At 35.3% G+C, this 24,464-nt stretch overlaps 1 protein-coding gene across 3 annotated transcripts in view; it reads left to right on the forward strand.

The window, feature by feature from the left end:
• The first annotated feature begins 216 nt into the window (after positions 1-216).
• LOC149571183 (putative RNA methyltransferase At5g10620) overlaps positions 217-24,464 on the forward strand; it is a 68,170-nt gene continuing 43,922 nt past the window's right edge. The window contains exons 1-2 of one of the 3 annotated variants that reach the window (XM_089812758.1): positions 217-549; positions 655-689. In XM_089812758.1, coding sequence (XP_089668884.1) covers positions 456-549; positions 655-689 — 129 coding nt within the window. In that variant the 5' untranslated portion in view covers positions 217-455. The remainder of the gene's footprint in view (positions 550-654; positions 690-24,464) is intronic. The other 2 variants (XM_089812757.1, XM_089812756.1) reach the window with 2 other exon arrangements.

The raw sequence follows: 24,464 nt of genomic DNA on the forward strand, positions 1-24,464 counted from the left end.
ACATTCATTTCTTTATAATTTTTTAGTTTTTAATATTTTTAAAAATTCTTTACCACTTATCTCCCATATCTTTCAAATCTATTTATAAATCTCCAATCCATCATGATAATAAAAAATAATAATTAGATACAACTGTAAACAAGGAAAATGGCCACTTCAAAATTACAGACTTTCAAATCAAAATAGCAAGATAAAATGGTTTCCAAATCAACATAACCATATACTAATGCAAATCATAAAAGTGTATACATCCTCAATTTTGTACAAAACATAAATTTATATATCATTTTCCAGAAAAGGTGGCTCCTCCTCAGCTCTTGTTTTTTTAACTGTAAGACAAGAGAGCAGAGGAGGGAATGCCATTCTATTCAACGAACTTCATTCCCAAATGATATGGGTAAGATTTACGATCCTAGGGTCTAAAACGCGCGTGAAGTTCTGATGCGCTTCCAAACATGGAGTTTTGCCTTGCGATGAAATCAATATCAGCAGCAATAAATCCGTTGGCCGCAAAAAGAAATTCTGGTCACTCAAAAGATCTGTTAAAAGGTAAATCTTGATGCTATATTTTTCCGCTATAAAACTTTTATTTTTTTAATTGATTGCAATTTTCTTTTAAAATATACTGACTTTCAGCCAATTTATCCCTTACAGGAGAGGGGAATTCGAAATATCTTCCTCGATCTGTGGTAACTTTTTCATCTCTATTTTAGTTTAAAAATCACTGTTCATGCATTTTTCTGATAAAATTTAACCAGATACCAATTTTAGGATTTTAATATATTTTTAATTTTTAAATATTTAATTGTTGGTATAGAAATTGGGAATTTACTTTAGAAATGTAGAATTCTTTATGCTTAAAATTTAGATGTGCAATTTAGGAGATGTTGATTGATATGCCTTGTTTCCCTCAATTAACGATTATCAAATCAAATAGTGGGGTAAATAAGTAATATTACTTTTGTTCTTCTTAAATATAGAATGAATGAATGCATGGAAGGAAGATTTTAATATCACCTGCAAGGCCAACGCAGCCTATAGGACTCCCTAGAAAATACAAACACCCTAGAATAGGGTGCCATAACTTTAGGTCCTTTGAAACTTCTTCTTTAAGTATGTTCTTTGACAATGAATTTTGATCACTAAGTTTGTTGTCATGTGTAGCTCTGTTTCTTCAAAAAGAGTGAGGATGTTGTTGTATGCTGGGCACTCCATAGTAAAATGTCGTTCTATCTCTACCACTCCCATGTTGCAAAAAATTATATTATCTCCTCTAATTCTTCCTTTGGTATCATCCGTATACCTGTTCCACACCTCAAATGTTGAGAACTTGTCCTAAGCTGCACTGTGAGCATTGATATTTGCTTCTATGTACACTTTCTCCTCATGATCCCCCATGGGGTTAAATTCTTTGATATAAGAGTCATTTTGTGCCATTTTGTTTTGACCATATGAGATTCCTGAATTTTTACTTCGTGAACTTTTTTATTCTATTTGTTATCTAAACATTCCATTTTTTTATCCATTTGACATTTTTTTCATCCATGTGTTCTTTCTTCTGTCAAGTCTTTCCTCCACAATCAATTTAGGCCAACAATGTTTTTCCATACCTTGAGTTTTCTCTAGATAGCTTAATAACCGAACCATTATCAAAGCCTCTAAGGGGAATCAGCTTGCTTCCACCAATAAGATCTCACAGGAGACAACCGTTTTAATTTTGAAGCTGCTGATGGATAGATGTTTTTGGGTTATTTCTACTTGCCTCCATTTCTGATCTGACAATCCTGCTGCCCCAAATCTCGCATCCCGAAAGGATCACCGGGGTAAGCAACAAACCAAAAATCATCTTCTTGGTTTTTCAATCTCATAACTTTGCATTCCTGCATCTATTCTGTAAAGAATATAGTGCTTTCCAACCTCCCTGAATTCTTTTTGCTCTACATGTTTCCCAACCGAGTTTCTTGTGGAAATCAATCCCAAGATACTTGTATTCATCGACAATCTCTAAAAGATTGCTGTCGGAACGAAAAGTGTTCATCTACTTATAGCTTTATCACATATTTAGCAAGCTGAACCCCGTACCATTAATTCTTGTTTAACCATTCTTCTAACTTATCAATATATAACACAAACAAGGTTGGTGAAAGAGGGCATCCTCGTTTGACACCTATATCATCGCCAAAGTGCTCTGACATCCCATCCATAGTTCTGATTTTAGCTTTGACATGCTCATATAGTTTTTGTACCGCAACCTTGAGCTCAATAGGAATTTTTCAGTTCTTCCATTCTATCCCAAAGTTTGTCACATGGTATTGTGTTAGAGGCCTTTTTAATGTCAAGAAAGCAGCAAAAGACCTCACCACCCTATGTATTCCATATTTTTCAATCACGAATCGAAGTGTAACATTGTGATCAATAGTAGAATGTTTTGGTTTGAAACCAGCCTACCCCTCAGCTCTTTTACCTCTTGTTTCAGCCCATATATTGATTTTGAATTCAACAATGTTACCAAAGAGTTGAACCCTAAGAGGGGTTTAATCATAATATTGCAATAACTTGATGGGTTATTTATGTCACCACTTTTGTGGAGAGGGATCACCCCACTAGTCATCCAATTTTTAGGAACCTTCTTTATTGACATTATTGGAGATATGATGTGTAATAAGACGTAAGTTGACAAACACCATTGTCAATGGAGGCTATGACATGAACATACTACCAGAGGAGACATGAGACGGGCTTGGCAAACCAATACTCTAGCCAACAACCTTCCTTTGGTAAGTACTGACTAGCACAACATCATATCACTTGGGACATTTATAGCACAAAAGGTCATCATTGGCATTGAACATTTCTTTCTAGACTTTGTTGTCATCTTATTGGAAAAGAAGATGTCCAACACCCTCCTTGGAATCAAATGAAGGCAAATGATAATATGATGAAGAGCACACTCTCCATCGAGAGTAACAAAAGTATTTCTTTGATTTGCAAAGCTAGGCGGTGAGCTTAGTGTTGACATTAGACTCGTAGTCCAGGGGTTTATAGTTTGTGATGGAAGGACAATGGAATCCAACAACAAAGGGGTGTTAGAACTCAAAGGTTGCTCGTAGCATGAGACAAGTTCTCTAAATGGGCTGGTCCATTAGAAATTGGAGGACTACAAGGCCTTCCACCTTGAGTGCAACATGTTGCAAATTAGGGATCTTGAATAAGCTAGTGTAGAGAGTCCAAACTTCCCTCAGGATTATGAAGAGTACAAAGAGGGAGTGGTGAGGGTAGATGATACACTTGCACATAGTTATTCTTCTTTATTTATCAACCCTTATTCTATGGTAGTTTGTGTTGACATAGAGTTGATACTTGTCGAACATTCAATACCTATAACTCCATTGATACCCAGAGGAACTATTGAACTTGACGATGAGGATGAGTTGTACTTTAGAAGGAAATTAATTGTGCCTTCTATCTATGAGCCTTGTTGAAGATGTAGGAAAATTTTAAGATTTGGTAACTAATCCTTAGTATCCAACCTTGATTGAAGGAATGGTTTTGAAGTTGTATAATATTTCAATCAGAAGATCCTATTTTTATCTAATTGTGAATTTTCCTTGACCTTGAAGTCTATAAGCTCTTCAAACCATCCTTGGAATGTAACAAATAATTCATTTGACAACTCTTATGGTCATGACATAATAAATGCCTTCTTATAGTGCAAAAAAGTTGAATCATCATTTTGCTCAGGAGACACATGTGAGATCTTGTCTACCTTAGAGAACATATGATATACTTTTGTAGTTTAACTTCCTTCTATGTGTATTATGGAATGTTGCTTTCCTTTGAACATAGAATTTGAGCAAGGCATGTGAGATAGACAACAAATCCAGCTCCACTTTATCATTGTTTTTGAGATACAAAGATGGGTTCTTGAGGATGGGCACCATTGGTGTTTGGTGGATCCTCCTATTTATTTTCTTCATGTACTCACCTCTTTTATGTTTCGTGCTCTTTCATGGCTCTTTGATTTTGTGAGCATGATTAGTTGCTAAACACTTCACCATTCAAAGTATCAATGTTTCAAGAAATGGGCTCACATTGTCAACATCCTAATACAAAGTCACCATCAGGATCACCATGAAGATGTTGAAGGTTACTTGAAAGCCTTTGATAATTTGAGCCACAAAAGGTCAATAGGTACAACATGTAATGCTTTTATTGACAAGGTCTAGTCTTGTGATCTCCTAGCTCATGGCAAGAACAAACAAATTTCGTGTCATCATTAGAGTTTGCGTCTAGAGCAAGCCTTGGGTGGAGGTAGTTTGAATCTATCATATTTGTTGCAAGAACCAACATTTTAATGAGGATGCGGTTGCTACAAATGAGCTAGATTGTTTTGTTGAAGTTGTCTCTTCATGTTTGCAAAAGTGGAATAACTTTTGATCACGAGTCAATCCTAATTTTGCCAGTGGTAAACCCATTGTCTATTAGCACAGCCACTCGTTCTTGAGCTTCTTCTAGTTCATTAGCTCCACTAGTTTTGATCATGAATACAATCTCTACCAACTAAAAAATGCTTCAATGTAGAATTGATTTTGCTAACAAGGTGATCAAATTGCACAACGAATTCCCTTTGTTGAAGAAATAGCTTCATTTAGATAAATTGGATGACAATATAATCTATCTTGATCTGCACATTACCAAGTTAATTTAGCCTATATTAATACATATATCATATACACATATATTAGAATACAGATCAATTATTTTGTCATCCATGAAATCTGCAATTTTATCCAAGTATATCATCGATCTGTTCATATAGATTTATTCATTGACATTTCATGTTCAAATATTGATCGAGCCATGATCATGATTGGCTTATTTGCATATATGTAATCAGATCGAAGTTTGATTAAATTCCCTTGGAGATATGATGACTTTGTGTAGAGGTTTGATTAAGTTCAAACTTCAAACTAATTATAATTGACACCAATTATCAGTAAGCGGTTAGTTTGTATAAAGAAATTATTGTTAGGGAAGAGACATGTCTTGAGTGGACATGTGTCCTCTTTGAGGAGACACGTCCACCCAAGACAGTGTCTATTGAAACCACATATATACTCATACTCGGCCAGGCAAGAGAGATTCAAAATTCATTAATGCTCTGCCTTCACTGTGAATTCTGAAATTATACCTTGACAGTCAGTATTTATAAATATTGAATATATATCACATACAATTGAAACATATCGAGACTATCATATTCTGATCAGAATCTGCAGACAATAAATCAAAGATTATAAATCATTCAAATGTGATATAAATTTAATTTACATTCACATGGTATTAGAGGCTTACTAAGGAAGATCCAAATTAAATTTCAGATATTAGATTACTCACCTGATATTGCAGTCACAGTTTATTCTTCAAAAATGTCAAATGTGATCAGATTTGAGGATCATCTTGAAGGTGCAAACAACTTAACATCATGGAAGTTAAGAATTATGATGATACTAAAAGAGAATAAGTTAGACTCATTTGTGAAAGATAAGATGAACCCTGAGAATGAACCAAAGAAATCTCAATGGATTAATAATAATGCAAAAGCCATGAAACTAATAGTAGATGCTGTTAGGCATCGTATAGTACCTATATTGGCAAAACAAGAGACTGTATTCCTTATGTTCAAATCCCTTGAAAACACTTTTGAGATAAATAACTGTGGAAGAACCCTTGCACTAAAGAGGCAAATTAATCACATAAGCATGAACAAAGCAGAATCCAGCAATGCATATTTCATGAGAATCACTGAGCTAAGAGATCAACTGTTAACTCTTGGATATGCAATTGATAGCAAAGAGTTAACACTGATTTCTTTAGGTGGCCCACCAAATTTATGGGAGTCATTTGTTCAAGGAATAAGTGCAAGATCAAAACTCCCAAAATTTGATAAATTAAGATCTGACTGTCTACAAGAAGAAACTAGACATATGACAAAAGGAAACAAACAAAAACCTATAGATGAGAATATTCATGTTTTAAACACCAATTCTTATAAGAAAGGTAAGAAGAAGAAATTCACAAGAAAGATAAATTTTCATGGAAAGGGTTCCTCCAAGCAGAGGAAAGATGTTTCCCAGATCCAATGATTTAGACGTGATCTGTATGGATACTATGCAATCAAGTGCCTTGACAGGACAAAGAAACAAGCATAATTTGCTAAGTTTGGAAAACAAATATAGAAAATGATTATGAGAAATCTGTCTCGTACTCAACATTATCAAATCATCTATCAAACAAATTTAACGCTTGGGTAACTGATAATGGGTCATCAAGGCACATCATAGGATTCAGAGAACATTTAGATACTATGGTGGAAGGAACTCATGAAGAAGTAATAATTGGGGATGATTTTGCACATTCAGTTAAAGAAGTTGGAACTTGCACCATCAAATTGGAATTGGGCATCATTATTCAACTCACTAAGATACTATTTGTACTAGGAATTAAGAGAAATTAAGTATCCATATCTGCTTTGGAAGACAACGTATATAGGGTCACCTTCTTGGATGGGAAAGTTCTGGCATGACCAAAGAACTCCACTATAATGAAAGCTCAAACCATAGGTATAAGGAAAGGGTACCTATACAAACTTTGCATTGAGACAAAACAACCCTTCATCCATGAGACTTCTGACTCAAATGAGATCTAGTATTGAAGGTTAGGGCATTTTCACTTTCTCGCCCTTACCTTCGTTGAAAAATTGGTAACAGGATTACCCAAACTAAATCAAAATCATAGTGGGGCATGCAAAGGGCATGCCTTAGGGAAAAACAACAAGGGAACTTTTCAAAATAGCTTGAGTAGAACCAAAAATATATTAGAATTAGTCTTCCCTGACTTATGTGGATCCATGTTTGTACCCACCGTGGGATATACTTGGATATACTTTCTCGAGTGTAAAGAGTTAGGGGAAATCCTTAACAGGTTTACGGAATTCAAAGCCCTTACAAACTCCTCCAAAAAGAAAATCAAAATACTAAGAATAATTGGAAAGAATACACCTATGAAATTTTTAAAGAATTCTGTAAATGGCGGGATTAAGAGGGAGCTTACTGAACCCTATAATCTTCAACAAAATAGTGTTGCTGAGAGGAAAAATAGAATTATTGTAAAAGCTACAAAAGCAATGTTATATGCCCAAAACCAAGAAACCTCATTTTGGGTAGACGCTTCTAGAACAATTGTCTACATTCAAAACAAATGCCCCCACTCACCCTTGGAAAACAAAACTCCTGAAGAAGCTCTTATGGGTGTAAAACCAGACATAAGTCACATAAGAATATTTGGTTGTCCTGTTTACATCCATGTGCCTAAAGAGAAGAGGTCAAAACAAGAACATTTTGGAAAGAAAGGAATTCTTGTAGGCTATAGTGAAACCTCAAAAGCCTACAAAATATATATACTTGGACAGAGACAAATAGAATTCAGCAGAGATGTCATCTTTGAGGAGGACATTGCTTTCAAAAGCGCAAAGAGCTCTAATGAGATAGAAATTCAGGATTCACCCAAAGATATGGAGGAGGATCCTATACTTGAGTTTCAGAGGGAGTGTCTAGAAGGAACTAGAAATGAAAACCAAAATTCTTCTAAGAATTAGAGGGAGTATCTAGAGGAAAATTAAAATAGTAACAATAAAAAAAGATCACTTTGGGCCAGAAAAGTGATTGAGGAAGCTGGAAATCATGCAGCACCCAAAGGAACTTTTAAAGAGAGTAAGAGGCCAAACAGATTCTCAAGTTATGTTGCCTTAATGGGTGGAATCATTAACTCAGAACCTATTAGTGTAACAAAATCTCTCAAGCATCAAGTATGGAAAGATGCCATGACGGAGGAGTATCAATCCATTTTGAAAAATGATGTATGGGATATAGTACTTAGACCTAAAGAGAAATCTGTTTTCTCTTTCAAATAGCTCTTCAAAATCAAACACGCTGTAGAGAAACACAAAACACGTTTTGTTGCCAAAGGGTTCTCACAAAAGAAAGGTATTGCTTACGAAGAGACATTTGCACCCGTTGCTCGATATACCTCTGTTAGAGCAGTCATAGCTATTGCAGCTGCTAAAGGTTGCAAGTGTTAAGGTTGTAGCTTCAATCGGTTTGAATAGACTTGTAGATAATTCTTTTACGGTTATTGGTAAATCATCATTTAGACAAATACTCTTATATCTACTTATATATATTATTGTTAATATATTAGCTAATGATGATTAACCATAGAGACATGTCTCTTCATGAGATATGTCTCCTCCTCTCATATTTATAAGTCATTCAAATCTACATTTGGAACACACCAATATGATGGCAGTATTAATACATTTGCAGAAAACGGTCTATAAAAATCAACATGGTATCAGAGCTGGACTGCGAATGTAATTGAAAAATCAGATATTAATTGATCCTCATCAATATATAGGTGACGATACTCTTAAGGATTGAAATCATACACCATGGAGGATATTGTTAATGGAGAGAAATGCGAACACGTATCAAACGCACTGTCTTCAAAGCTTCTATTCACCACAGAAAATAGATAAGTTTGATTTGGCATGGAGGCTGAATTAATAATAATTGGTCCAAGGAGAACCTTAAAATGACATTTGCCAACCAAGATGGTGTTGTAATCTGAATTCCATTAGACTATTCATCACACCTTAAACATAATCATTGGGATTGAATTTCTTTGCTCGATCTGTGAATAATCAATAAGGAATGGAGATAGATTTCTTGGACCAGCAACTATACTTGGAGATATTATCAGTGATTTGCGTTGGAGATTCTTTTTTATATATTGGATCAATGCTCATCAGTGAAGAGGCATATACCAGTCACATTAGCATCATACTTCACCGTACATCAGAGGAGCAAAACATTCAGTTAGCATCCTCGTCAGAGAGTAGAGATCGCAACATCATATCAAACTTGTGTGACAATTATAGAACAGAGATGGCAACATTAAAAATCAGGCATCATATCATACTGCAAGGAGTGAAAATTTCAGAATATCTCTGCAATATCAATGATTTCTATACTCAAAGGCCGTGGCATAACAACTAGTATTTTCGCATTCATTCTGAAGAACATAAGCAATAACATTCATTATGACTTTCCAGCAACTCCATAGACCACAAAGCATCTATCTATAACTTTGCTGCAATCAAATATAAACTATGTTTGACCATGATGCATCCTTATATTATGATAAGGTACAATGATGATTGTATTTGTAATCAGGAGAAGTTGCAAATAGTGATAATGTTAACTAGTCGAAAGGATAAGTAAACAGACGTTCTCAGCACAGAGGTGGGGGCGATGGGCGACATTTAAATCTAAACAATAAGATAATGGAACAAGATGTTTAAATCAATAACAGGCTTAATATGGAGGAATATATTGCAGCATATTGAAGTAGGAGGATCTCGGCAAATGGGAAAACTTAATTTTGTGATACTTATATCCCTTTTTTGCATACAACAATGTATCTGCAGCAGTAATGGATGCTTCGCTTTGCCATAACAATGGATGCTACACTATGATTGAAAGACTTTAGATGACTTTTGAAAATGCATGTAATTGTTAGTAATTACAGAGAGTGTGATTTTTCATTGTTGTGAATACAAAGAAAAAAGGTTGATTGGCTCACAGACAAAATGAGAGCTTGGGATCACACAGTTTCTGCAGCACATGGTGATATGGATGAGAATACCAGAGTTATCAACATGAAAAAGTTTAGATCTGTTTCTTCCAGAATACTGATTACAACTGACCCTTTGGTTCAGGGTATTTGATTTTCGACAAGATTCGCTTGCTATCAATTATGACTTGTCAATACAACCAGAGAACTATCTCAACCGTTGTTAACTAGTGATTCTCACGTCACAAGAATATATGCCGATTAATCCTCCTAACCATGACAATCATCTAATCATGAAATCCGTAATATCAATGAATTCACTTAAATATACTTTAATAACTTCGCCCAAAATAAAAAGTAAAGAAGTGAGCGTGGGACTAATAAGAAGAGAAAAGAGTAGTAAAGCAGTAAGAGTAATATACACATATGCATAAAATCAGATTCTCAATCTGATACATATCAACCACACATTTACATATATATGAAATGCAATTTTTGATGAGGGAGATGATCAAACAATTTAAAAAGAGAATATCTCAGGAATTTGTGCAATCAGATAAAGAAGTGTAATTATGAATATTGCCACATATAGTGGAGTGTTGAGAATTCCCAAATTTTTTGAGACAGAAAAGCTAGCACAGTCTGGATATATTCATTTGGAAATTGGTTTGAGTATCTCAAGACCTGAATTAGGCTGAAGACTATTTGCAAATAGTCTTCTTAATGCATTTGTGAGAGTTTAGTTTTCAAGGAAATGCTTATTTTGAAATCATTTGCAATTATCCAACAACGTTGATATTTTTTTGATTGAATGGGTGGGTGCTTGTGTAATGAGAGAGTTGATGCTCTTAAGAAGAGAGGTGTTTCATGACTCAATGCTTTGATGGGATTTTGACTACTATGGAGAGGAAACCACTTTTCTATTCTACATGGAAGAATTAAGAATCTTCATTGCATGAACCTCTCAGCGGACAGTCCTAACTGGGAGATCAGATAAATCAATATCAAGGAATTTAATATCTATTATTAAATCAACAGTGAAATCAAATCAAAAAACTAGTGAAAGCAAGCTACTGAGAGAGGATTTCACTAGCTATTGAGAGAGGGATCCCTATTTCCATGAATGGGAAAATTGGTTATCAAAGGATGTATGTATTAAGCTGTATACTGTCCTTGACACGAAATTCACAATCTATAGAGCCATATGCATGCCATCACAAAGCAAGCTTTAGAACAAAAATCAGTCACTGTTATCAACTCCAATGGCAATTGAATCAGTCGATGATGGTTGTCATCCAAAGAATCACAGTTGAATCCTGATAACAATATCACAATTTGACTTGCTGTGGAAAATATCTCCTACTTATCAGAATAAATTCTATCAAGGTCATGACAAAAGATATATGCAAATTGTCTAACAAAATGCATGTTCATCTTCACCTTTGCATGCTTAAAAGACCTTTGAAAGAAGAAATGGATCAGAATAAGATGTTATAAGTGATGCAAAATTGTTCAAAGATATGAGAGTGAGAATTTTACATTGTGGGGGAAATAATAACCAATTTTTCATTCCCATTGATTAACAAATGCGTACATGGAAGAATTTTCTGATTTGATACATATGGACCTTCATTGTAGAAACTTTTGTCAAGGATATTGATATGCAGGTAAGTGTTATTATCTTAAGTATTACATGTATCTATTCATTACAGTCTCTCTTATTTGTATTTCTATATGCACTATGTGAGCTATTTCCTTGGATCTTTTTCCTTGTATTTGAAGATGATCTTGCAGGAAAAGAAGAATGGTACATAAGGCATATTGTATAGACTCAGTCCTTTGATAATAACTCTAAAGAAGCTGTGATCTAGAATTCATTATTCATCTAATGAGCAGACAGGATAAAGTGAGGTTTGTGAAGCAAATATCTTTGATGACTGAGACTATGAGTTTTCTTCTACATTAAGAGGGAGTTTGACACTTCTTCAAAGGCAATGTAGTAAGGTTGATATTTAGAGGGAGTCTAAAAATATGTGTGACTGCATGATTTTGATGGGCCTACCCCTTTGTACATCATGAGGAAGTAACAACTTGTCACTAGAAAGACGAAAGGTTGATATTAGATTCATAATAATAGCTCTAAAGAAGCTGTGATCTAGATTTCATTATTCATCTAATGATCAGGCAGGATAAAGTGAGGTTTGTGAAGCAGATATCTTTGATGATTGAGACTATGAGTTTTCTTCTACATTAAGAGGGAGTCTGACACTTCTTCAAAGGCAATGTAGGAAGGTTGATATTTAGAGGGAGTCTAAAAATACATGTGTGACTGCATGATTTTGATGGGCCTACACCTGTGTACATCACGAGGAAGTAACGACTTGTCATTAGAAAGACGAAAGATTGATATCAGATTCAAAGGGAGTTTGGCAATTAATCATAGGCATCCTTGGACAAAGAGAGCCTCTAAGGGAGTAGCTAGAGGATTTGATTTCCTAGGATCTTTTGTTCAGAGGGAGAATTACGAGGTGTAATTCCTTATTCACGAGTTATCTATGGAAGGAAAGTTTGAAGTGAAATTCATTGAGGGAGAAGTTTGAGGTGAAAACTCTTGTTCCACCCTCTAGGAGCAGCTATGGTGGATCCACCCTCTGACTTGGTTCATGGTGGATATCATGTGAGTTACTACATGATGTTGTTGTGATTTATGTCATGAAAGGTGACGCTCTGTCATTTGATATATGTGTGAGGTCGCCATTGTAAGGTGGCAATCTTAGCAATAGTTTGACCATGTTATTATGATATACTTCATTAAGTTGTTGTCCTGGAATGTGCTGTTAATCATGTTAACTAATGTATCACGATCGACTACATTAAATTGCTGTCCCAAAATGAGCTGGAAATCATGATATTGTGGTTGTTGTGTTGTATTCTTGATCTATTCTTGATCCATTGTCACGATAGACTACATTAACTTGCTATGCCAAACTGTGCTAGAAGTCATGACTAATGACAATAAGTAAATCATGATAGTCCTGGATTGAGCCAAAAATCATGAGATCAAGACTTACTATTTGATCGACTATATTTGTGTCCTGGAATGTGTCAGAAATCAGAAAGTCCATATTCTTAAAGCAATATAATTGTGTATAAACATTTTTTGATGCAAACTCGAATATGAGATTATTGAGATTTAGAAATTGATCATATCCTCCCTCACTAAGGAGTGTTAAAGTAATAGCTTCGGTTGGATCTGATATCAATATATGGAACATACATGGTATGTATATGTATATACACGCATATGTAAATATATATACATACATATATGTATATGTTTGATTTACTTCACATACTGATATCTCATGCTATTTGATACTTTATGATCATGCCTTGATTAGGCTGTATATATTAATATATATGATGTGATAGTTCCTCTCATGTATCAAGCATTGATTCATGACATTAATGATACTATATTTGTTGCTCTTGAGTTCTTGATCTAGAATGTGTCGGAGATCATGATACTTGTCATAATGGAGACTACTTTGTTGCCCCTGAGATCAAGGTTGTTATTTGATAGATTATATTTAGTCGTTGTTCCAAAGTGTTCGAGATCAGATAACACATATCTTTCTAAGATGTAACATATTCTTGTTGAATCATACTTAGAATTATATTGAAAGATAACATCTAAGTTGATGGATATATATTGATATCCTTAAATATGTCATTCCACGAATATCATATTGAGATGATATCTCTCCATATGCTTGAGAGCATAATGTGTTCGATAACAATCCTCTCTAGCTAAGAGTTAGTGTTAAGGTTGTAGCTTCAGTCAGATTGAATTGACCTGTAGATAATTCTTTTATGGTTATTGGGAAATCATCATTTAGACAAATACTCTTATATATATATATATGTATATATATATATGGATATATTGAGATGATATCTCTCCATATGCTTGAGAGCATAATGTGTTCGATAACAATCCTCCCTAGCTAAGAGTTAGTGTTAAGGTTGTAGCTTTAGTCAGATTGAATTGACCTGTAGATAATTCTTTTATGGTTATTGGGAAATCATCATTTAGACAAATACTCTTATATATATATATATATATATTATTGTTAATATATTATCTAATGATGATTAACCATAGAGACATGTCTCCACTCATATCTATAAGTCATTCAAATATGCATTTGGAACACACCAATATGATGACACTATTATTACATTTGCAGAAAACGGTCTATAAAAATCAACAAAAAGATTCACCAAATGGATGTGAAAATTGCATTCTTGAATGGGACTATCCAAAAAGTCTATTTAGAACAACCTGAAGGTTTTGTGATTCATAATGCAACCTCACATGTATGCAAATTGAAGAAAACCCTGTACGGACTTAAATAGGTTCCCCGAGCCTGGTATGAAAGGATCAACAACTATCTTATGGGACTAGGGTTTACAAAGAATGATGTTTACCCAAATCTCTATTTTATAGTTATTAAAGGTGATATGTTAATACTTATCCGATATGTTGATGACCTATTCATTATAGGGGAAGATCACCTTATTGTCCAATGTAAGGACTTGGCCTCAGAATTTGACATGGACTTGGGCATTTTACACTACTTCCTTAGTTTGAAAATTTGGTAGAAATCGTATAATAGTCTTTTGAATCAAGGAAAATATACTGTTGATATTTTGAAGAGATTTGGTATGTTAAGTTGTAAACCGATGTCTACACCCATGGAAACCAACTTACATAGATTGAAAGAGGCAGCAACAAAATCCACATTTGTAGATCCTACTCTTTATTGACAGATAATTAGATCACTGATGTACTTGGTTAACACTCGACCAAATATTTGATAAGCAGTGAATGCCTTAAGAGTTTATGTGATAACCACGAGAGATGCACCTTGTTGCTGCAAAGCATATTTTGAGGTACCTTCAAGTAGTATTCAATATGGTCTTAAATAGGGAAATGTTGACCTAGATCTACATGAATACTCTAACTTAGATTGGGTGGTACTGTAACTGATCGGAAAAGCACATCAAGATTTTACTAGTTTGGGATCAGCTATGATTTCCCGGATAAGCCGGAAACAATCTTCAGTGGCACAAAGTTCAATGGAACCCAAATACATTGTAGCCTCTATGGGAGCAAGAGAAGCTGTATGGCTTTGGAAATTGGTTGTGGGACTCTTTGGTGTGCTCCTAAAACTTGCTACTATCCACTGTGTTGATGTTTTGTAGCTTTTCTCAGATAAACCATAGAATATATATATATATATATATATAAGATTGTGATTATGTTAATGAACAAATATGTCTCATGAAGGGACATGTCTATTCTTTACTCACTCTCTCTCTCACACACACAAATATATATATATATATATATATATATATATATATATATATATATATATATATATATATATATATATATATATATATGAGAGGATGCTGCATTTGACAAACACATACCAAACATTATGGCAGGGCTAATACATTTGCAGCAGATCTGAAAATTAACATGGTATCAGAGCTAGGCTGCAAATGTATGAAATATTAAGATTTATTACTATCCCCAATGAAGCTAGTATATGTTGTGCAAATAAATCAAAGCCCATATAACATTCACAGCTAATTAGTGTAACAAAGGAATGTCAAGGGAATAGAGATCAAGGAGAATAATATGTAGAAAAAACAAAAATTGGAAACTTATGTGAATTTCAAATTCTTGCACTAAGGAAGAGGAGGTTCAACGTTTTCTATCAGAATCAACAATTTGGTAAAATCAGTAACATTGCCATTAATATAAAAAATACATGTCCCCACAATTCCAAATCGTGGGAAGCCATGTCACACACACTTATTTCATCTAATTCGAATAAGAGAATCTAGATGTATGGGAAACTGTGTAATAGCCATATTCTTCTAGGATTATAATTCTCTTGTTAATAGAAGGCCCACGTGAATGTTGACGCAGTATCTGCATGATGGGAGATAATTTGGAGAAGTTATGAATGTGTAGTGATATCTTGCAGCGATTTTTGGCGATATTTAGATGAATCATGAGTCATCAACATACAGAAAGGTTTCGATGAATGTATAAACAATGCTTTGCATAACGACTAGGAATATTATAGAGGACGCTTGTAAGTTTGGCGATTGTATTTTATCCATTATCATATCCAAATCTAAGCATGATTAAAGCGAGGTAGAAGCAAAATAAATCACAAAAGATAAAAGCCATTCTTGGATGAAGAACCGCAGAAGAGACTGTCTCGTCACTCAGGATGGGATATAACAGACGAAAGCCAGTCAATGACAAGGAAGTTTGTAACTCAGGTAGTCTGTAACTCAAGTTGCGCTGCAGTTAATACATACGCCAAGAAAAAATGACTGTCTCTTAGCCTTGGCAAGAGAAAAAAAAGCACACCTGACATTATTGGAAAGCTCTATCGAAAGTCAAAGCAAATGGGATAGTCAAATTTGACCACTCTCTAAATCAGAAAATGAATTTTCCGTATAGTCTAGGTGGTCTCAATAAGAATGTGCGCTAACTTTTGGAATGGTCGAGATAAACATTATAAGATATTAAGTCATTAATTGGATTTGAGACAATAACTCCTCTAATATCGTTCCCCCCAGCTTGCGATATCCATTCTATTCATGGGTCTATAGTTGCAGATTGACGTTACTTTATTCTCCTTGAGGGTTTGCTAGAGGAGGGCTCTCATCGTCATCATTGTCAATTTAGAGAGATAGTAAGAGTAATATTGGTTATAACACAAATATCTGGATGGAAATAAGAAATGGGATGATCTAATAAATGCAATTACTCTCTACATGGGCCATGAATCGAGCATAGACCCATTAAAGGTGGGTATTAAGGTATGGTTATTACTAATATTCATTTCATAAATATAAGAAAGAATATATATATATATATATATATATATATATATATATATATAGAATATTATGAATTTGTCAAAATAGATAAGTTATATAATAATGTTTGTTTTTAATATAATAAAGAGGCAGGATTTTCTGAAAAGTCATCACCATAATATGAAAAGTTAGAATAAAGATATAAAAATATTAGTCAATTAAAAGGAAGTGAGAAAATGAGAGTATGCAAAGTAGAGTCTTGATGAGGAGGAACTCTCTTACACTAAAACTAGTCTCAAATCGTAAGGGGATTCATTATTTTGGCGTCATTCATTGTCTGAGACAAGTAATTATTATTATTGAGTATTTTATTTGTCTACTCATTATTTGCGTTTCTATATATGAGTTATTTGCCTTGATCTTCTTGAGAATGTTATTGCAGGAAGAGGGAGATTGAGATTTAGAGGGAGCCTTACATTTCATTAGAGGCAACCTTGAAAGAGAGGGAGTAGATAGAGAATATGATTTAATCAACCTTCGGCGATCTCGGTCATATTGATTCAGAGGGAGTGAACCATGTTGAGATGGATTCTCTAGTGATCAATAAATTGTAGCAGTCAAGAGGACTGTGATTCATGAATATACCTCATGACTGTGATTTTAATGGGCCTACCCCTTGTGTACATCATGAGGAAGTGACGACTTCCAAATGATGTCACTTGTATTTGCATAAGTTATTGAAAGGTGACGATCTTACAATAACTTAATGTTCTATTATGATGGACATCTTACGATGTTTATGCAAATCATGATAGATTATACTTTGCATGGTGGATGTTTATATGGTAAGCATTATGAGAATGCGTGTGCACATACTTTATTATATTTTTTTGAGTACATGGTGAATGTTATGCAAATTGATGTTCTGGAGGGCCATTACACAAAGTACTTGATGAATATCATGCAAATTGATGTTTAGGAAGGCCATTACTTATAGTACTTGGTGAATATTTTGCATCTCAACATTTTGGAAGGCCATTACTCAGAGTATTTGGTGAATATCATTGATATTCTGGGAGACCAATACTCATGATATTAGATGTGATATCAAAACTTTTGAGTATGTGGTGAATATCGAATGTGGATATTCTGGGAAACCAATACTCATGATATTAGATATGATATCAAAACTTTTGAGTACTTGCTGAATATAGAATATCAATAATGTGGGAGACCAATATTCATGATATCAAATGTCATATCAAAATGGGGATATCTTCTGATCAAAGATATCCTTAAAATTTGTCATTCCTAATACGACTAGTGGTGTAATACATGTCATGTGTTTATCCTCCCTAACTAAGAGGAAGTGTTGGTGTTTTGTAGCTTCTCTCAGATAAACTGTAGCAAAGATATATATATTCAATATACATGATATATATATATATATATATATATATATATATATATATATATATATATATATATATATATATATATATATATATATATAACATGAGGACTCGTACCCCCCTCTCAAACCTCAAAGTACCCATCTCCGAGACGTCCTCGCACCAAGTACTTGAGTACCCAGGTACCGCCACCTCTGCCATTCCCCAACCATGCCGACGTTGGGATGGGTACTTGGATTTCCATTTGAATTTTGAGTTTAGAATGTTATTGTTGGGTATGTAATATGTTACTGTGTCGAATGTTCAATGATTCTAGTTCACGTTGCAATTTTGCTATGTTCAAGTATTTTATTTGGTATGTTCTACTTGAACATAATTTCATAACTAGCATTTCATGTTCTATATGTATACTATGCCGTCATCACCTGGCCGTGCCCTGCTCTCTTGAAAATGAGGCCCATTTTCCCCTAGCCCCGACATCTCGACCTACCCTAGTACCGATGTAATACTGATATATATATATATATATATAATATATTAGAGATATTATATATATATTTAACTATAAGATTGTGATTATATTAATGAACAGACATGTCCCTTCATCCCATGAAGGGACATGTCTATTCTTTAGTCAGTCTCATATATATATATATAAAAGAGGATGCTGCATTTGAAAAACACATACCAAACATTTTGGCAGCGTTAATACATTTGCAGCAGATCAAACAATTAACACATTGTGATAATTAGAGTTGTATTAAGCTTTCTCCGAATCTAGTATTCCATAATTGATCAAAGCATATAGAGATTCCTTACCACTATGTGAGAGGTATGGTAGAGAGGAATGTGATCCAATTGGTGTATATCAGTACAAGTGATCAAACAAAAAACATTCTCACCAAGCCTCTCTCCAGAGTTAAAAGTTGAACAATTCAGGAAGAAACTTGGTATGGTTGAAGTGTAAGTTAGTGAAATTAAATCTCTGTTTTTTTTATTTGTACTAATATATAAAAGATGTTTAATGTGTAAACTCTTTTGTCGTATGTGTATCTAAATGACTTTACGGGCCCTACCTATGTACATTATTGAAAGGTGACGATATTTGAAATAATATACATTTGTATCTAACATTGTAAGGTGACAAATTCACAATGATTAGTTCTCTATCATGATGAATATCATGTGACTTGATATTTGTGGACATGTCATGATAGTATCTCTTGAACATTTTAATAGATATCACGAGACTTGATATCACTTGTAGATCATTATGTTCTTTGTGAGATACCATGATTTGTTGTGGTAGACATCATGAGACATGATGTCAGTGCACATACCATAACACGAATATATATAAGAAGAATGTCACATGACTTGTTATTCTTGAGCATATTATATTCTTAGATATCATGTGTTAGGTGATATCTCTTTTCACAATAGATGAGCCTATTATGATATATACTTGGTTAGATTCTTTATCTTCCCTAGCTAAGAGGGAGTGTTGAAGAAATAGATTTGTTCAGATAAACTGGATGACGATATAATCTATCTTGATTTGCACATAACATACATGCATACATACAAATATAACTTAGCCTATATTAATACACACACACATATATTAGAATACAAATCAATTATTTTGTCATCCAATAAATCTGCAATTTTATCCAAGTATATCATCGATCTGTTCATATAGATTTATTTATTGACATTTCATGTTCATATATTGATTGACCCATGATCATGATCAGCTTATTTGCATATATGTAATTAGAGCGAAGTCTGATTAAATTCCCTTGGAGATCGACGACTCTATGTAGAGGTTTGATTAAAAACAAACTAATCATAATTGACACCGATTGGTAATTGGTTAGTTTGTATAAACAATTTGCTGTTAGGGAAGGGACATGTCTTGAGTGAACATGTGTCCTCTTTGAGGAGACACATCCACCCAAGACATAGTCTACTCAAACCATATATATGCTCATACTCGGCTAGGCAAGAGAGCATCAAAATTCATTAATGTTCTGCCTTCACCGTGGGTTCTGAAATTATATCTTGACATTTAATATTTATAAACAATGATTATATATCACTGTTGCCCCACTTTTTATCTTGTACTCATTTTGTAAAGTGGAAAGTTTTTGTGTTTTAGTTTGGTTTAGGTATGTCTAAGTCTAGTCTTTCCTCCTTAGGTGAAAAGATTCTCCATCGGGTTTCCCATCTTTCCCTTCTCTCGCATTCCACGGCCAGGTGGGTTTCTCCTTGATGTCGTATGGGTAGCTTAGTATCTAATTCGATGGAGATTCTTGCGTTTCATAAAGTTGTTCACAGAGCTGGACTTGTTCACAACTTGTCTTACTTTTTCCATGAAAGAATGACACTCACGGAAAATTGAATACGACCTTCTCCTTGGCAGGTTTTCAACCCATGAAGGCGATTTCCCGTAGCGGTTAACAAATGAAGATCATGGATCAAAATAAGAAGATAACAAGTTGTTTTATGAAAGATCTTTGTTTTCATTGCAATATTGTACCTTGAGAAACACTTGGGATTCATCATGATGGTCGAAATCACTTTAAGCGGAAAACTTGAAGATGACTTCTCCTCGGCGGGTTTGTGACCCATGAAATCCGTTTTCCGCTGGAAGCAATTGTGAAGGAAAGAAGCGAAGAAGTGGGCCCCCTTTCGACTTACGCAGTCCTTTTGTGATTTTTCGAATCTAGAGAAAAGGTTAACTCAAGAGTTAGAAGGAAAATAAAGCTAAAGCAGAAAACTGAAGATCGCCTTCTCCTCGGCGAGTTTTCAACCCATGAGGGCGATTTTCTGCATTCATAGAGAAATCAACTTTTTAAATAGATTGGGTTCACAAATTGCATGTAAGACACCTTAAGATGATAATGGAAACAAGCTAGTCGCAGTTGGAAAAGTGTAGTGAGCAGAATCTGGCTGGGTGGATATTTCCTTACAGTGTACTTCGTTTTTAATTCTCCGGAACTAGGTGAAAAACAGGAAGGTAAGAATGAAGTAAAGAAAAGTTACCGTTAGGCCAACGGAAATAGTGAAAAGACATGAAAATGTCTGTTAGAAACTCCCACATTTACTAATCTAACAGATTTATCCTTTAATTTCTTCGTGTGGCGTGGATCCTGAAAATTAACGGATGGATTAGAATTCCTATATAGAGGGAAACATAACGGTTTTACAAATCACCGCTTTATCTTGAACTATTATGCTGTTAAAATTGTGTAACATTTTCGAATCTTCTGTGTTGAAAATTCAATTCCTTGTGCCTAATCCAGATTCGAATTTTCAATTTATCTTATACTCTGATAGAATGGAAACTAGATTCGTTGGGTTCGATGGGCTAAATGGAATCAAGTCTACATTGCAGAGTTTCACAGACACCTCGCTCCGTTTCTATAACATGCAAGATTTTCAAAGGAGGCTGAGGTCGGAGCCAATTCATCCTATAACCGAAAAGCTCCGAGGGAGTGGGCTAGTAGAGGCAGCTGGGTTTCCATTGGTGGTTCAAGCTCCTGAGTTGATTGTTGAATGTATAAATCACTACAACTCGGATACCAGACAAATTCTGCTGCCTGATCATACAGTTTTAATCTCTATTGATAGGCAAACTGTAGGAAATTGCCTCCTAGTTCCAGAACGGGAAGAGTTCTCTAAGTTGACAGTATGAGGAGCAATGTCTGAGTTCTCTTTGAAGAAAATGGTGTGGAGAAAAGAAATTATGAGATCCTGGTTTCAAAAGCCGCGGGGCGCCAAGAGTAAGGTTCCTAAAACTCTATTCGGCACTGATCTCAAGCCCAAGATCGTAAATATTTTGGTTCTCTTGCACAAATTGAAAGGTGAGGTAGAAGCACTTAATTTTGTTGAATAGTATTTCTTTCTGGTACAAATTATCTATTTGGATACACAGTATGTTGATTGGGCCTATGAGGTAAGTGAGCATCTGTCCAGAGCCCTTAGCGCTGTAAAATTTTACAACACCTTTTACATGTCTTCTTTCTTGATTTATATGCTAACTTCTCTACAATTGTGGCCAGGCCTTCCCAGAATAGAGAACTTTCCTGATGATGTGAAAAGCTATGAGTTCTATCCATGTTTACATTTGCGGAATAGTTATGCAGAATATGTCAAGGTTAATGATGTGTTTACGATGAGAATTTGCAGGGAACTCCAAGGATGCCGAGAGAGGAGGTTCAGCCCAGAGGCAATGGCGGCTATTAGTCAGTTTGGTAGCTACTTTATCCAGTTCTCATCCTTCTCATATTTGCGTCTTGCAGCTTTCGATGGATTTCCTTTGAAGCTGCCCAGGTATCCAAGTGATATGATCGTGTTGATAGAGATCGTGAGGCAAGCGATCTAGGTGAACGTGTTGAGCGCAAGCTTGAAGAAGAAAGGGTATGAATTCCCTATGAAGGTTGGAGCTTACAATTGTGAGTCTCGTTCTGATGCGAAAAATATGCTCAAAACATTTGAGACTAAGTACAAGTTGGAAGAGTATGAGGTCGCGAGACCTATGTTCGACCCAAATGGGTACACAAGAGAGGTGTTGCAGATCGGGAGTGTGATCAAACATGTTACCACTATCGAAGACTATTGGGTGGACTGCAAAGATGAGTTTGAAAGCAGAGATCGTGCTTTCGCTAGACTCACAGTGGAGCAAATTAAAACATATGGTATCAACTTTGATGTAGAAGGCTTGGAGGATGATGGACAAAATATGTATAGCAATACATATTTAACTAAGTTAAGGGGCATTCCTATCAGTTCAAAGCCTTATGTAGATGTTGAGGAGAATTTTGATATCATGATGTCCAGGATCATCAAGAGAACGGGGAAATGGGTTGAATGGACAACCAAAAGAAGCCGGAGTAAAGGTGCAGCCACTCAAGCTTTTGCAACAGTTGCAACGCCTACTTCATCTCAGAGTGCTACACCAAGTGTGACCATAGCTTCCACTCAAGGGCTAGCTCAACCTTCAGGTGGAGGTGATCAACCTCCGGATAAGAATGTCCCTATAGCCAAGACCTGTCATGATGGTTCCCTTCTAGTCATTGGAACCTAGACTGGTGCTGAGGAAAAGAAGATGGAGGAACCAAAGGATAGCACGACCGCCTCAATTCCATCCCCCCATGTCACACCGGTTCCATCACCTCATGTTTCTCCAATTCCTTCTCCCCATACTACTCCAGTTCCCTCTCCTCATCATAGTCCCGTTCCTCCAACACTTCTACAACCAAGTGGCTCTTCAATATAGATAGTAGACTTAGGGGATGGAAAGAGTAGCAGTAGTGAGTCTACTGAGTCGGATGAGGTAGCGAAAAAAACTTCATAAGTAGAAAAGGGCCAAACTTATTCTAAGTTCATCTCTCAAGATTCGAAGAATCCCTTCTCTTCAACTGTTGTGACAATAACTCCAGTTAAGAAGAAGATGTTTAGTATAGAATCACTTGGGACGGCCTCCAAGGTGATAGGTATAGACTCCTGGTTGGAAGATACTCTAGAAAGGAAGAGGAAAAGAAAGGATGAAAGTACTTCCGCCAAAGATACTGTATCTCTCGCGGTTTGTTCTAGATCTGCATTGGCAAAAGTAAAGAAGCAAAAAACCTTGTCTATACTTGGGCAAGATCCAGAAATAGGGCACGTGACAATGGAGATAGCTAAGCCTAACAAAGGAGGAAGGATTGAAGACATGATTGCTAATGATTTTACTCTACACTCTGTGGACCTTGGAGAAGCCAGGCATGACACCAAAGTTGGCTTGTGGAAGTAGGCCAACGAGGTGATTGAGGGACAATTAGAAAGTCTGAAGTTGTCCAAAACCAAAATGAAGGCTGAGATAGAAGAATTGAATAGGTTTATCAGACAATTATTCACTCCATTGGCAGCTATCTCTGGAGTATCAGTGACCCAAAATCCTACTGCTATTGAGGTTCAAGCCCTCATCTCTCAACTCCAAGAAGATAGACATTTTGGTTAGATTGGTAAAGAATGGATTAAGAAGCTCAAATCAGAAGGAGCCAATATTGTAGAGAAAATTGGTAATGTTATCTTAAGGCTGGAAATAGAAAAAGATAACATCATATCAAATAGCAATACTCTGGTTGGAGAAAGGGTGAAGTGTGATGATTGCATCTCCCTCTTGAAGATGATCATCTAGATGAAGGCCAAGGAAGCGGTTGAAGCAAAAATCTTGCCAAAGGGAGATGAACCTCTGTTCGAGTGGCTTCAAAGCATGCAGTTTAAGACTGAGATGATCCAGTCCGCAGAGAAAGGGCTTAGAGAAAGAGAGGATAAGGTGAAGAAGACACAAGACAAAGGATTTGAACTTATGAGGGGATTACATACAGACTCACAGACTAGTGGTCAAGGAAAAGCACTCATTGGGATCAATGTCATGAAGGAGAACTTTTCCAA

This window comes from Cupressus sempervirens, chromosome 2 (genome assembly GCF_028749045.1).
Source record: "Cupressus sempervirens isolate cs-2001-9-10 chromosome 2, ASM2874904v1, whole genome shotgun sequence".
NCBI classification, from domain to species: domain Eukaryota; kingdom Viridiplantae; phylum Streptophyta; class Pinopsida; order Cupressales; family Cupressaceae; genus Cupressus; species Cupressus sempervirens.